General features: G+C 34.6%; 1 protein-coding gene across 15 annotated transcripts in view; it reads left to right on the top strand.

The window, feature by feature from the left end:
* Window positions 1-17,355, top strand: part of LOC106136932 (nuclear receptor coactivator 7) — a 106,889-nt gene that overhangs the window by 27,473 nt on the left and 62,061 nt on the right. For 4 of the 15 annotated variants that reach the window (XM_013337609.2, XM_013337607.2, XM_013337608.2 and 1 more), the window contains exon 1: window positions 7,893-8,068. The exons of 6 other annotated variants lie outside the window; for them this stretch is intronic. Coding sequence is in view for 3 of the 9 variants with exons in the window: in XM_013337610.2 (XP_013193064.2) it covers window positions 132-178; window positions 1,105-1,182 (125 nt within the window). In the remaining 6 variants the exon portion in view is untranslated. Of the gene's footprint in view, window positions 1-105; window positions 179-1,104; window positions 1,183-7,892; window positions 8,077-17,355 lie in introns of those variants that run through there. 5 more of the 15 variants (XM_013337610.2, XM_060954624.1, XM_060954623.1 and 2 more) reach the window with 5 other exon arrangements.

Below are 17,355 nucleotides of genomic sequence, written 5' to 3'. Positions count from 1 at the left end.
GTATACTTTTTCAGCGGGATTGCAGATCTAGTTGTTTATAGTACTTCTATGACTCAATAACACTTACGAACAGATAAAATTAAAAGTATTTTGTTCTATATATAGGGTTCCAGAAAGCAGATCTCCTCAATATGATAATCGAGGAAGATGACGATGATATTTGGAGCACTGAGATCGAGTGAGTACTCGGTCTTATTAGGCGCTGCGATTTGTAAATAGATTGAGCCACTCGCCAGCAAGTTTTCCTTTTTCCCTATTCCACTGCTCTTGCTAATAATTTCGCGTACAACATACAAAATACAGACACACATGTAATACAAGTGTAACATATTTTAATATACGTGTCTTTGAAGCAAGAAAATGAACATTTATTTAGAACATGCGCTAATTATTTTTTTAGATTTCTCTGAATTTGATTTCCTGTAAAAGTCATGTATTCTCAAGTTCACCTGGACCGGACTCGTGATAAAGATTGTGACTCGTTACTATAGAAGCGATATGATCGATGAAATAAGCGCGATCAAAGATTAAAAATTGATTCATTTTTATATGGCTCATAGTTATTTCAGAAGCCATATTTACTACCTATATAACACTTAAGCCGACATCGTAAAGTAAGCAAATCTGTCAAGATAACTAACTGTTTGTACAGATCGCGCTACCATTGTTTCTACATTAGTGTTATCTTTATTTTGATCGTCATACCATGAAAACTTTATCAATCATACCTGTTCATGTATGACACCATAAAGTAAAGTTCGTATTGTAAACATAGCTAATCATATTTCTCGAGAAAGTGGAAAATAGAATTATGGAGACTGAAAGTGTATAGGTACAATATGCAGGATGTGTATTTGCTCGAGGGCTGTGACGAGTCTGTGTCAACTATCAGCTGACAAGTCTTATCATTTGGCCGGCCGCTAGTCACTGTACGCTCTTGAACGTCTTACATGTTTACCAAGAGAGTTTTCCATGATCTAAATAGATACCGCCTCCAATATGTTTCTCGCATCACGTTTACCTTTTTTGACTAAGTTTTTACTATCATAATGAGCGAGTGGCATTGGTGTTGGTAGTTCTGAAAGCGGAGTTTTCACATTTCAGCTACGTAGCTCTGTCGCCGCCACCCACGCCCACACCCCAGCAGTCTCCGGCCTGGTACCGACGGTTTTCCTACGTAGCGTACGTTGTTACTTTATAGTATTTACTCCAGACATGATTTTTTTTAAATTAGGTCTTCAAATTTACCTTCCCAATAGGTTATTAACAGTAAACAAATAACTTTGGAATTCTGTAGCAACATGATTACACCAAATTATTTATAGCAGGCAGCACAAAAGTACCTCGTTTCAAATAAAAACGTAAACAAATATCTTCCAGACGCGCAGATGAATCGAGCTCGCATCGCGCTGTTTAATAAACATCTTTGTCCTTCCTACATGACATTATCATTATATATGTACTTTATACATTGTTCGTACACATACCTACTAAGTAAATGTACAATCTACCTACATGAACTATCCTAGTTCCAGATTGTGCTCAATAATAACATCTATTGGTAATCTTTATCCTATCCTTTTATTCATTTGTACATCGTCATCGTCGCGAGCAGAAGCTAGTCTTACATGATATTGCGTTATGTAGATTCTGCAAAAGTAAACAACAGAAAAACTAGATTCATATTTTTTATTATTTCCTGCTCATTGTACGTAAATCAATCGTTAATCGTATGAGTACTTTCAAGATTTAATTAATGCAATTAATTAGATCATTCGTGGAGAACACAATAGATTCATGATGATGAATCATGTATGTCAACAATTTATGAACCTGTTTTAGTGTAAATGACTGCGCTTATTAAAAAGGCAATAAACAGATAAATATCATTTATATTTCCATAGAAGCGAAAAAGTTCTGCAGAACAGTTGGTTTGTGGTTAAAGAATAGTATCAGTTTTACAATAATAGTAATAAGTACAACGCCAGAGGCTCGACTCAGGACTTAGTGGATATACATATATATAATGGTGTTTTTAACAAAACAACACTGTTTTTGGTTTCTTCCAATTCGTGGTCACTTGCCATTTCATTGAATATAATAGATTTATTTTCAAAATTGGATACAAGTTATTACTTACTGTCGTCACATAACTTAAATCTAATTATAACTACTACCGCTTCCAAAGCGCATGTGTAGAAGAAGCGGCGGAACAAACTACACTGCAGCATTTTCTAGCATTTTTCAGCATTAAATAATCCTTTCCTACTCATGTTCTTCTTATCGCTGTCCATTCAACTCTTTTTCTGTCTTCTTTTATTTCTAAAACGTACCATACATAAAAGAACCATATAAAAGAACTTCAAATATAATCGCGCTTCAGTCGACGTGGCTTTTGAATAATTGGCCTTCTCTTTTTATTCCATCCTGGGAATAAATTGGTCCGTTGTCCCAAAAGACCTTCATTATCCCTAAGGTTAGCACTGTGCCACACTGCAGCCAATGTCCACCCGCAAAGTCCAATATCCACATTCCTTGTTGATGTTGAAATAACTTTCAAACTGGTAACGCATAGTAGTGTAATAAAACTGTATTTGTCTCGTATATATTTATTTAAAGCTACGTATCAGGAGCTTTTAAGCTATGGGTAATCAGTTACTATCTCTGCGACTTCATCTATTATGGATAACTTATATCCATCTCAACGTGGTTTTTATCTTGTCTTAATTATTATACCCACTAAGAAATAAAGACTGTGTGTGTCTCTACTCATAGGAGCATTATCTAACAAGTTAAAATGATGAAACAACTATTATTACCCATACAAAAATATGCCATTTGTCATTCATAATAGATATTCACATGATAAATGTATGTCAAGGTTAAATGCATTTTGATAGTCTCGATCATTTACTAGATTCATTCACCTCGCTCCTTATACATATAAAGTTTTCGTAGGCTTATCTTTTTGAGCTATTGTTAGACAGCAGAGTTTGATTCCGGCTTTCAACCAAGGCTTTTGCGGTGTATGTTTTCCGCAGTAGAGTATGTGGATGTCAAACGATGGTTAAAAACAACACCATTGCCAAAATGGGTGGACTTTAAAAAGCGGTTGATCGTAAATGTTTGCAAAGTTTTAACGTTTCGCTACCTGCCTGATACCAACCCGTCTTGAGAATGTATGTAATGTGAAATAATAATGATTTTCAATGAAGCAATCAATGTGTTGTTAATTTTCTTGGCCCACATCACTATTTCTCGCAGCCGAGATTCGGCGAAGCAGTGCTGAATTAAGCCAATTAACCTTTTTGGGAGATGGCCAAAAGCATCTTCATTTTTGAAGAGATGATGTCGATTAGTACCTAGTGAGAAGGTCTAAACTTGCCCGCGCCCTTACCTAACTAGTATACTGTGAATATGTTATAACCCTAATGGGGTAGACCGTCTCAAGTTGCTAAACACACAAGTCGTGTTAAGTGTTTTGCGGGCTTTTAGGTAAAACTAGATCTGAAAAAAAGACTGCTCGCCCATTATTAAAAACGCTATTCACAAAATCTCTAGTCTTATTTCATCAGGAAACAAAATTAATTACTTACCTACACACAAATATAACGTCTTTATCCCTTAAAGGGTGACTAGGTAGAATCAAATGTCCTATGCCGGCAAATCACATTCTTTCCGAGACTGTGCTAGAAACTGTCTAAATGACAGTGAAAACCGTATCTTATCCGTCGCTTAGAAAAATTTAACAAACAAATTCTAATAGTGATAACTACATATGAATATGTAGCGCTTATATTATGCAATGTTATGTTGAAGAATTTTGTTATTCAACTATGTAGATTTAATCTTTTTAAATAGTAAACATATCACTTTTACTTGCTTAGTGTTTTTGTATCAACGGGAATATTTTTAATATTACGGAACAAGAAAAATTTGCACAGTATTAAAACGGAGGAATAATGATCGATCATAGCCAAAAAAACTGTTCCCAAATTTAAAGTCGCTAGTACATAGCTTGTAAAATACTTTCATAATAAAAAACAGAATGGCGGCCGCTCCACCGACTACAGCTATGAGAAGAAAATTCCCAAACTTGATTTCTGTGTATAGTCATCGGAATGACACTTATATAATCTCTTAATACATATAATCTCTTAACGATCTTATAATGCTCCATCAAAATTTAAACACCCATGACCCTTGCATCTAAAATCCACTGAAGGTTGTGGTCGTTTAGTACATTTTAATTGTTATGGTTTGCGGAACATTCATTGTTTTTATTGCGTCCCTGTGGACAAGTTTATAGCTCGAGTGTTGTTAAATCTCGTTAAAATGCCCGCCGGTTAACTCGATCGCATTTACAAAGTTGGTTTGAACATAGTTTTTAAACTGAGTAGTTAGTTTTTGTAACGATGGTTATTCATTCCTATGTTCATGAAAAACTAGTAAATTACGGACAACTGATAACATGGAATTTGAAATTCTTTTTATAAAGGATAATATATTTTCCCATTCAAAGAAATTTATGCAAATGTTACAATAAGTATTACGTATAAGTATAATTGTTAATACGTAGAGACAAATTAATTCACGGTTATTAACAAATAATATGAATACTAATATCTGTTCTTTTAACAACTGTAGTGCTGTGAGTAGTACCACAATGAATGTAATTTTCACTTTTTATTTACCATTTATATAATTATTCGAACAGGGAGTGTGTGGGAAATAAATGGGAAGGCCTAGACGAAACGTCAAAGCGTCCTGGCCAAAGGTTAGGTCAAGAGCAATATAAAACGACGAGTTTGCATGAAGAGAACTGAGCGAAAGAACAAGTGGCAAGACGTAGTCTCTTGTCTTCGGGGAAAAGGCGTATTATTATCTTCTTCTTATTCTATTGATATAATGACATATCTTTGAATTTTGTATTTGTTATAGTGACCCACTTAGCAATAATGATATAGTGTCGTCCTCGTTATTTCAATGATTTGTTACAGTCTGTGTACCGTTGCTCACACTTTCTTTGATTGTCGAAGCCCAGACTCCGAGCTCTGTGCCTACCGTTATCTACATTCAATTCAGTTTTTATCGATAAAGCATTAGTCATCTGACAAATGATCGAATCAGAGGAGGTTTCATACAGTGAACGACTTGTTAAGGTATTCAGCACGGACAGCGTTAAAGAAAATATGAGTAAATATGAAATAAGTGTTAACTAATTTGTATAAGTATATCAATCAGCGCTTTACGATTATTAAGTTAGGTCAATGCAAATTAAATCAATTCAAATATTGTTTGATTTATGTAGTTGCAAAAAAGCATAATATATTATTCATACGTAAAAAAGCAGTAAAAAGCATATATTATACCACGTCTTTATCCCTTACGGCGTAGACAGAACCAGAATGGCTTTATTATGGTTCAAGTATTCAAATCGTTAGAAATTGCCTTAGTCAAACGAAATATACATAGGGAAAACTTTCAAAACCATTTCTAAGCAATTACCAATGTCATTTAAGTGTCTGCTAAATTTTAGAATTGAGACAGAGAATTGCAAGAAATACGTTCAGGGCATTCAGCTGTTCATTGGTTTATATGTATATCGGTCATATTTTCATACAGATTATTATTTTTCACGGTTAAGGAAAAGACATGACAGCCACCATGTTAATAATTTAAACGCGTATATCTTAATGAAAGGATCGGAATAAATATGGGGATATTAAAATTACGTCACTGCATCCAGCCAATTATGCCGGCAATTTATTGAGGTGACAATAAAAGATGGAATACGTAATGAAATATGTCGAAGGCCCTTGCATCATGATAATATGTCAAGATCGTGCGAAAGGGCAGCCGTGGAGTAATTTATGTGATTGCCCAGATCGCCAAATGGCCAAAAGAGATGTAGACACCTAGAAAATATCCATACCGTTCAGCTATTTGGCTTAATGATAGAATTGAGAACTAAATAGTGACAGGTTGCTAGCCCATCGCCTAAAAAAATAATCCCAAGTTTGTAAGCCTATCCCTTAGTCGCCTTTTACGACATCCATGGGGAAGAGATGGAGTGGTCCTATTTTTTTTGTATTGGTGCCGGGAACCATACGACACAGAAAATATCCTATGTCACCATATCAGTAACTGACATGTAAGTTGTACCTAGATCTATCTGGATATAGTAAATCGTTCGATTATTGACAAGTTCCGTACATTTGACAAATTCTCGTAGCTATATGCGTATGTATATATATATGTAAACTACCGGCTGGATTAAGATGAACCTAGGTACCATTATTAGCCTAGGATTACACTGAGTACTTGACAAGCAGAAAGGATAGGACGAATTTATCTGAAATCGATTTAAATAGCCACTGTTGATTGTTTTGCGTTTACTTCTTTAACCTATAATTCTAAGTAACTCATCTGCTCGATAATTTTTATCTCTTATTCCAACCGCATATACTGATTGTTTATTTAATGTTTTTCTGTTTATTGTTTACAATATATACATGTTTTATGTTGATAAAAGTTGACCTCCTTACAAGTACTATCAAAGAAATCGCCTGCATGTACATTTCATAAGGAAATTATGTTGACCTAGTGACATGATAAGCTATTGCTTTCTATTTTAAGCAGACAATGATAGTTTAATCAATACCCGGTGCCACAGAACTGTTGCATTACTGCACCGCTTGCAGCTAAATGTGATAAAAAAAAATTAGCTGCTCCCTGCGGTTTCACCTGCTGTTATATATATATATATATATATATATATACCTAAGGACACACCTATAAGCTAATCTATACTAATATTATAAAGCTGAAGAGTTTGTTTTTTTGTTTATTTGAACGCGCTAATCTCAGGAACTATTGGTTTGAATTGAAAAATTCTTTTTGCGTCTAATATAAATTTATCGAGGAAGGCTTTAGGCTAAATAACATCACGCTGCAGCTATAAGGAGCAAAGAAATAATGGGAAATGTGAAAAAAAAGGGGAAAACTATTCATCCTTGAGGGCTTCAATGATGCCTAAAATAACTATTCCACGCGGACGAAGTCGCGGGCACAGCTAGTAATAAACATTATTTAAATCATTATCACCCTGACAGTAGTCCCGATTGCGTCCCCACCCCTAGAGAGGAGGGCGCAGTTCGCCTGTGACCACGATTCTGGAGTCAAAACTTAAGGTTTTCACAAGCGACTCCAACCTAATTCCTGCAACTTTGTATCGGTACTTTATATTGAGTTAACTCATCCAGTTAGCTAAAATTGCAAATTTCATTACGCAGATTTTTCTCGCTGAAGAAGCATCGGTTAGCAATCAAACTAATGAACGTAATTTACAGTCATTACAGTACATAGCCCTTTTTTAGGTCTGATGTTTTGACCGCATGATTACTCACGCTCTGACCAATAATCTTTCTATATAATAATATTATACGGGTGCCGAAACGACAGACTATGTATAAATCACATATTAAATTCCAAAATCATTGATATAATGCAACTAACGTAACGTCTCACATAACCGAGAGTAACAGGAGTATAATGTGGATGTAATTTGAATACAATAACCGCGGCTGGCTTTGCCGAGGTATGTGGGTTACTAGATTCTGTGTTGACACCCTAGCATTCAACGAATGCCAACTTTGTGAACGATTCTACGCAATTGTAATATTGGTAAACAACAATAACATTTATTGTTATGCAGGACTTGAAATGTAGGACATGATATTTTCTATTAAATTGGAACGAAAATTGAGGGTACATGCGAAAGTAGGCCTTTTTGATAAAACGTACTAAGGGGGGTTTCAGAAGGGTTATCAGATGACGATATGACGTGCAGCCCAGCCCCCACTATCGTAGGAGCTGGCAGCCGGCAGTGCCACCAGTAGCAATCACAACTCCGTGCGACTCACACGCAAAGCACATGCGCCCGCGCAACTCGCCTAGTGAAAGTCTCGCGCGCAGGTTTTCGTACTTCGACATCTTCGTCTAGTTAATCTGTTTGTTCGTTGCGCCAGTGCAGCGGGGAAAGGAGGTCGGTGCTTGGCCGTAACCCGTAAGAATGTGTGATTTGTGATAGTAATGTTTAACATCGATCCCGATAATATTGTGGCATTATCACACGACGAAATTATACCTTGGGTATTATTTCATTCACATGAATAAACAAGTAACGGCCAACAGCAGGAGTTTCGAAAGAACTTTCTTATCTCGAACCAATAAACCGTAAAATAAATTAATTTATCCAAATAGTAAATGTTACGAGTGTTTACGTGATTTGTTTTAGTCACGTTCTGTAATTTTAGAAGTACCTTCGCCTTTGATACTGTTATTTCTAAGTTTTATCAAATATCTAAAATTAGAACGGTAAGCTGGCTATGAACTGTGGCAAAACTGAAAATTGGAGGTGCTACGAGGGTCTACGAATTTCGTAGATGTTTGTTGAGTGTAGTTTACCAAAGTTTATGCGGAGCGGTGTAAGTTTTCATGGTAGTTTTGTTATATTTCGGTCTGGCAGTGGCTATTGGCAGTAAGTTGGGACGGTTAGTTGCACTGACAACGAGCACCGAAGTGAAATCGAGCGTGCGGCCGTGACCCCACACGCCATTTCTCTAGCGCTCAAATGTTTTTATCTTGTTGCATTTTATAGACTCGATGAGTCACTTTTGATACGTCATTGACTTTGAGAGACATCAAAATGTGATATAAAATTTACGTTAAATGTTTTGTGTGTTAAATCTTTTCAAAAAGGCGTTTTGAGCTAAGTTATATTATAACAAAAAAAAAACGAGCTAGAAAACTACCTAAAAAAAGGTGATTGAATTTTATTTATTTGTGTATTAACGGACTTGTTCATATTGAAAATTTAGTTTATTGCTATAATGCCAAAATACAGGTACCAAAACTTAGATTAAATCTTTCGTGTTTCTATAAATCGATGCGGAAACAAACGGTTTCCGTTCGAAACAAGCGTATTAATATTACACGATTTAAAGGTTAAGATAAAAATATATTAAATAAAATGAATTGAAAAGTTATCATGGATAGTTTCTATTATGCGGTTTATGAATAAACAAACAGACAAAGTGAAACAATATTGAAACTGTTTAAGATTTTCTTCGTCATGTTAATAGTGGATAAACCAAAACATTATTAAAGAAAATTGATTTTTTTCCGAATTATAATCCTAAATAATGACAAGTTAGTTAAATATAGTCTATTTGACTTAAAATAAATAAAGAAACTAGATCAAGTGGTAGATGAAGTCAATTAACTGATATCCACTTTTCGCAATCCATTGTGAATCGCCGAAAGACATAGTACATACCTACTGTAGATGTGTTTATGTGAAATGGCTGGTTTATTTTTGTACGTAAAATCTGTTTCAGATGACTTGGCTTCCAAAATGCGTCGTTTTCAACACGTCTTCTGTATTTACACGTAAATGGTGTATTTATTTGCTATTAGGGTAATAAGCAGTAAATGCTTTAGAAAAGTTCAAAGGGAACAAAATTTTTACATCACTATATGAGTCCAGCACAAATGTTAATTGATTGCAAAATAAACTAATAATAATAAATGAGGATTATTATCATAAAATTGGATTTAAATAACATAAATAATAATACTTATATTTTGCAAGAAACATACATGATATTGGCTTTAGTCCCAATTGCATTGCATTTGAGCAACACTAAATTTTGACACAAATATCAGAAGAAATATACTTAAGCCGACTGTTGCATGTTGTCTCGTCTACGGGAATTTTGCTTTCCTGAAGTGAATGAAATCACACAAATTTTTGGGATAAAAAGTATCATTCCTCTTCAGTGAGTATATACCTATGCAAAACTTTAGAACAATGTGCTGAAAATTAAGTGAACAAGGAACTCACTTCGCATTCAGTATACTCGGTGACTCTTAATGATCTAATTTTCGAAGAAGTATGGATAGAAAATTTGACTTTGCCATCCCATATGTATTAAGCAATCAGCTGATGCATCTTCGTATAGGAAGTCGGAATTTCAGTTCTCATACGACTGTAAACTATCGGAAGTTAGATAGTAGTAGCTGTTATTCTAAAATTGTTGGTCATTCAATGCCGGCTGAATCGGACCTACCTTCAGGCAGATATGAATAAATTGCAAATTTATCTCAGGTCTAATAATAACCCTTGTAGTACTAATAATATCCAGCACTGGAAATTAAAATTAGCCGTGACGGGTTTGATAAGTTTTGGCTAGATTGTATTCGTGATAATCAGATTGATCTACAGTCACGTTTCTCTAAATCCTCACAAATTTTATCCGTGTTCAACCGTGAATATCTACTTTAAATTATAATACACTGATTGCTCATACGCGATTTTAATCAAAAGATTGGTTATTTATCTTATCGTACGTATACGGGCAAGAGGCAGTAGGTAAACTAATAAAGGTTTTGTTGACTATTTGTCACATAAACTTTCCAGTAATAGATTAAATTAACAAAGTCTATAATCTTTCTATAACATATGTTTTAGCGTTCAAAAATTTGTAACATAATATTTAATTTGTATGTATTTTTGTAGCATTTTCGCCATTAAACATAGTAATAATTTATACGTGTTATGTAAAAAAGAAGAAACATAAATACTCCCATACTACGAAAGAGCGCTCACTGTGTATGTAAAGTTAATAAACTACGACTAAAGTAAACCGCGAATGATAAGAATATCATGGGTTATATTAATTGAAATTGTAATAATATATTTTACATTCCTTTAGCACCTTGCGGTCGATTTAGAATCTGCGTTGTATTTGTACAGCACGTTACATTACTCAAGTTACGTCCATCACTAGAAAAATGTAGGTCGTGTCCGATTTCAAAGTGCTGTGCCACTTGCACAACCTGAGCACCGACGGCGATAGGTAAATCTTACGTTGGAATGAGACTACTATGTATATACATATAATAAGTACATAATGTAAAGATCCTTTCCAGTAAGGTAGGCAGAGACTACATCATCCATCTGCCACGATCCCACAGTCTTTCGCTTCATTCAACTAGTTGAACATCTACTACTACTACAAACGTCTTTCACATTTCTAATAATGGTTATCATAATATTCAATCACATCCTTTATTATAATGGTGTATTAAAACGTAGAAAAATGTATGAATAATCAAATGGTTTAGGTGCCTCTGCAATGGTTGCGGAGGAGGTCAGACGGGAGCCGCTTCCTCTAAAAAACCTGACTTACCCAAGCCATGATTATGGAGGGATCCTAGGGAGTTAAGGATTTAACCGGGTATACCGCCGGAAGGAGGAAGAGAAAAAATTTGTACGTACTGTGCATTGATTAATTGATTTAGTAAAGGTATTTACGTTTGCACGATCTGAAATTGGGTCGCCGTCGTCGCCACAGCTGCAAAGGATGGCTGTGATTAATGAACGATTATTTGCGGAATATCCCCAAACAACATTAAAAGATTTCGGTTGGTGTTTGACGAGAAATCATCCGACGTAAAACCTGTGACGTCATTCATGAAAGTTTTATTACAAGAGTGGTTTTCCATTAACCATCATGTGGCAAAATATCGGTGCCGTATAAATTTGCCTGATTAACGGCACAAATAAAACCACTGCCTCTATTTATTCCTTTAGGATGTAGGCGGCGAATGGATACAAGAGCAAACAAATACTGCATCAAAGTTCTTAAATCTAAGCTTTTGAAAAATCTTTTCACAGAAAGTATATACAAAATATCTTGCTAAACTGGGATGTGAACAGTAGTAATACATTTTTGAAAAATTGTACTAGTTTTGGTATACTACCAGAAAAAGAAATTCGTGAAAATTGTTTTCACAATTTATGAAATTTTATTAATTTTATAATCGTTAAAATATACATTACATTTTGTGTCTATTCGTGTGTGCAATAGGCTCACTGGCATAGCGGAACCGGTTGCAACAATACCTTATAGACATAGCACATAAAGTGTATTTAAAGTTGGAAACAATGGTATGAGATTATAAATGTCAATTAAACCGTGACATACTGGGTTTTGTTCTAATTCTAACATAACAAGAATTGAGTGTTTCTGAATTTAAGTTGAATAAAATATAAGTAAAAATGCTGACAAAAACGTATAACTATGTAAGTAAGCAAAAAATTTTACATATTAAGAAATGAATAAAATTGTCTTTTTATATAAGTATCTTAAAATAAAATCTGGTCCTTCTTAATATCTCTTTTACCGCAGATCTTAGGTCTATGAATCCATTGTTTATTTATATCATCAGGCTCTTCTAGGATATTATTGTTCGCTATGTAAATGTTTGAAACCTTGAAAATATAACACAAAAGTCTCGTACAAAACAAATCGTCATACTCGTACATTGTATCACAGCATTCGAATTATTCCTCCTGCAGACAGTCCCAGTTACATCCTTATATCTCTGGAGAGAAGCTCGGGTGCACCTCTGACGTATGGGTATACTATACAAATTCTTGTCTGAATTCCGCAACCATTGAAGGGGAACCTTACCTATATTAACTCATGGTTGACACCATACATACATAATAATCACGCCTCTTACTCGGAGGATTAGGCAGAGACTACACCTCTCCACGATCCCTGCATTGTATACTTCTTTTGCTTCATCCACATTCATAACTCTCTTCATGCAAGCTTGTCGGCTTGGGGTACGCTTGACCCGACCTTTGCCAGGACGGGGAGACTATTGGCTTTTGATAATTTTGATTAATTCGTGTTTTTGCAATATACTTAATATAATAAGCAAACTTGTTTACTGCACTTGCTCTTGAACATTGTGAATAAGAGCTTGTTAACGTAACTCGCATATCCTCGTGTCGTGCGAGAAGTTCCGGCTGTGACTTCGCCGGCACAAAGGATGACATGCTCATTTCATTCCCTGCTCATTTACTATTGTCGATTGCGAAATGATATTCACTTTCGCTTTTTCTCTTTGTTAATTTTCAGCTGGGAATGATCAGAAAATATCCGCCACATATGGTTGGATCAATTTTAACAATCCTTAATCCTCCATTGGGAATGGTTAAAAAATCTCCGTCACAGATTTTGAGACCAATTTTCACAGATTATTCGCGGCTTCAAAGCTGCAGTATTTTAATCCTTTCCAAAAGATATGTTATTATTGTGTATTTTTTTTTAATAATTCAGTTTATTTTATATTTTAATTTTAAATAGAACATAAATATAGACTGAATAAAAGTTGCCAAAGAGATAAATCGCAAAAAAAGCTTATGTATTTACAGATTTAGCTTGCACCATTATGAAAATGAAAGGATCCTAATAAAAACATTTATTATAAACAGATTTAGTAGTCTAACGCAAACCTGTTCGTTGTTCATCGTAGTTGGAGCGAACTTCCTATGCTTGAGGCAAATTTAACTTGCAGCTTATCGTTTTCACGTGCAAGTGGGGCTTTTAGTCAGAATTAATCCTTCAGAATTACTCCGTTCGGCTATGAAATTCTATCGGCTTAATGATCTCTTTGTTTACCGCGATTGTATTATCGAGTTGTGATGTCGTTGAGTATACATATAGTTTGTAGCATCTAGCAGATTAATCGGTATTCCGTACTCGTCTGCTCGCCTCCTATTAGCTATGCACTGTTTGTTTACGTCGGCCGTCATTCAAAGCCGTTTTATTGTATCTCCCTTCGCTCTCGATAATGTATTCCCTCTTTTATAATACAAACAAATGACCTGTCAGTGGATGATTGCGACACTGAAGCGAACCGTAAATAGAACTAATTAAAAAGCCTTTAGCTGTTATTGAAGTGGAAATGATCTTAGAAATGATCACGTCATGTCATGGCGATGATGTCGTTTGTTTAACGTAAATATCTTCATATTGGTATCTGTTCCATGTTTTCTAAGGCGTATTTATCTAAAGCTTATTTAATTTCGCTTCAAAAATGTTGATTTTCTAACCATTAACCGAGGCCTTAAAAACAAGTCTTTGTTGATGTGTCTTTCTTCCTTAATAAATATATCGACAGTTATTATTTAAATATATATATATATATCTATTTATAGCTTTTTTTTATATCTTATATTTTTTATAGAATACTCGTGAATGACTTTAATTTGTTTGTTAAGGCATCGTCGTGTCGTGTCTGAAAAATTTACACATTGCTTTGCGTTTGGTTGAAAGTAGCCTTGGAAAATATAACTCTTCCATTATTACTTACACAAATACTGCAATTGATATTAGCATTCGATAATTTTCCTAGTTCACATTGGTATCTTGTATATCTGGTTCTGATCAAAATATTTTTTACTTCCATCGCTTTATTATTACAGCATTTTCCTGGAACCTGGGTTCATTTTGCAAACTTTTTTCCAGTTTCTGTGTTTATCACGAAGCAACATAAACCTTTTTCAGGATTGATTATGTATTAAATGGTTAGTGGTTTTGTTATTTTCTGAACTGGTAACATAGGAAGTAAATTTTCAGCTCAGAACTTTATCACTCAAGCAATTTAAATCAATAATTACAATACGATGTACAATACCATAAATATGGTATCGTCACCAATAAATCACGTTTCCGTGACCTTAATTTTGTTATTTTAACATTTAACTTTTCGACCGTTACTAGTATATGTTGATCTCATTGGAATTCGCAATATGGTACAGGATCTGGCGTTTCATGGTCAATGACCTCCTTGTTTACTTTTTGACATTTTAATCAGAGCGATTTATAAACTTTTATGTGTTTTATAGATATACGGACACGTATTATATCTTAATTAATTTTAAAAAGATATTCAATCACGAATATAGCAATGCTACATTGTCAAGACGAAATAAGTGTCAAATCAAACAATTCAAAGGCTCTTGAAATCTAAATATTTATCGTACGAATTACAAATGTAAAGCCTGTATGAGCCCGGGCTTACGTAACTGCGTGTTTCGTACAATTCGTTTTTAATTGCCATTTCCTCAATATTGTGAATGAAAATGCCCCCAGTTATTTTTATGCATGATTGTATAGGATTTGATACGTAGGACATAAAATGAAATAGCGTAATGAATTTATATTTCCTTCGTCATACAAGACTAGTCTAGAGTTCTCTGGACGTGAGGCGGATAACTATAAAACCCAACACAGTAAAGGTAATGGTGCTAGTACATTTACGAGTTTCAGTGCGTGCTTTATCTTCCCATGTTATTACCATATATGCCTCGTGCAATTATTTGAAACCAAGTTTTCTACCATGGCTTAGTAAAATCCGTAATAACGTGTGGGAGGGGCATTTTCAATTAGTATTGGCCTGCTCTAATGTGTAAATACAACCCAAGCTAATAAAAGCGTAGTAAAAAGGGGATAGTTATGCACAGTTTGAAATAAAGTTATTCCGATTTTGTCATTGTTCGTTATATTGCAAGAGTGTGACTCTTCAAATCAATTTTATGAACTTTAATATAGCTTGGCAAATAATAGTTTTATTAGTAACAATATACAGTTAATTTATTTACTTTTTTAGTAAAGCCTGTGTGTTTTTTTTATTCGAGTTTAACTTACTTTATAAACAATATTTTAATCGATTACGATAAATCCTGACCTGACAGAAATTAAAATTTTCTCGTAGACTTTTCAAATGTAGTAGTAGCAGTTTCTTACCAGCTGTGTAAAAGTTGTAGTGAGTGAAAGTAGAAATCAATTTTAACAATTCACGACAAATAGATACCTCCATGTAACGCTTTGAAATAACAAATGTTACATTTCAAAAGAACAGGCTCCTCTATTTGCATTGTGAGAATGTGAACCAAACACAAGTTTAACGGTAGACAGACACTTAAACGATGTGTAAACAACACTGAACATCAAGAGAAATAACTGCTTGTTTATACATAGAACTACCATCCGTAGTTTAATTAAGCTTCGATGATGCGCTCTTTTATCTTGCTACTTTTTTTTTTATAAACAACTATCCAATCTCAAATTTTATTGAGCTAAGATATGAAAGGTCAAAAGTGCCGTGGTCGCTAAGGAATTCTCCTAGTGGTCAAATGTCTGGCACACTTCATTACCTTTAATTATAATAAGTAATTATTAAACGTTAATTAGATAATAAAGCCAAACATTGCTCCTCTAAATAGTTTATCCAGTGACATTGGGTTGTCATTTCCTGCAGGTTGTGATTGACATATGTGGGTTACTGTAACCGCCTCTGCTATCCAAACTTGCTTAACGTTCTCCAAATATTTGGCGGTTTCAAGTCATATTCCTTTTTTATTCAATGTACAGTATTATCCTAAATATCCTACAAAAAGGACTGATGGAAACAGAAACACATTGTATTATATTAGTACAATTTTTTTACAATCATTTAATGGTTTGGTTGGCTATGACGTTCCTTGCTCATATGTATATCTTCCGGTCGCGTATTTCGTTACTTTTCTGGCCTAGATAATAAATTGCAAAACATTTTGGTTTAGCAAATGGTCATTTAAAACATCACCAAACTTTAAACATTACATGGTTCATTGGCTCTATAATTTGAATACCGCCATTTGTGTTGATATAAATGCACCGGTTCTAAATGAGTGTCAATTAATAAACTCAATTCTATCACGACCTTGGCGGCAGATCTTGGACGATACAACTGATTGTTTTGCTAGATAGTTATTTCAAGCCGGCTGTGTCATTCACAGATAAATATTATCACAATCGATGGCAATTCAAGAACTTGAATGTGACGCAGTCTATTTAATTAATACAGATTAGACAGACTGCTTTCAAATAGTGAGTAGAAAATAAGTGATATTTAGTGTATTTAATCCACATGATTTCCATTAAAACCATGCACCGTTTGGACAGTATCCAAGTGTATGAATAACAATTACTAGAAAGGTCACGCCCATCCGGCGGATAGGCAATGAACCACTGATAATATGCGAAATAGCGAACAGTTTATGCAATAAGGTGGCAACTTTCCCCGCTCCGACATGGCTTGGACCGATGACAGACTATATGCAGTTACGAAAGCTGCAATTACCCGTGTGTGTGTACCATATTGAGGAGGACCAGAACTCCTTCGAATACGTGATTTAGAGCTGTCACCCACTAGTCATTAACCTTTACAAGTAAGATCATCATTAGAATTAGCACAACGGTGGATAAATTACACAAAATTTACTTAATGGACCATTTGACACCGCCATAATGTACTGTTACGGTTCAATATTTTACTTTGATTGGTGGTAATTATGTGACGCATTTTGGACAAAGTGAGCTCATTTATCGGTCAATGCGAACAATAGCCCGAATTCTTTAAGTGTCTTCACTGTCGGCACAAGACTGA

This window comes from Amyelois transitella, chromosome 4 (genome assembly GCF_032362555.1).
Source record: "Amyelois transitella isolate CPQ chromosome 4, ilAmyTran1.1, whole genome shotgun sequence".
Taxonomy (NCBI): Eukaryota; Metazoa; Arthropoda; class Insecta; order Lepidoptera; family Pyralidae; genus Amyelois; species Amyelois transitella.
Note: the sequence above shows the minus strand (reverse complement) of the source record. Positions and strands in the feature narration are given on the sequence as shown.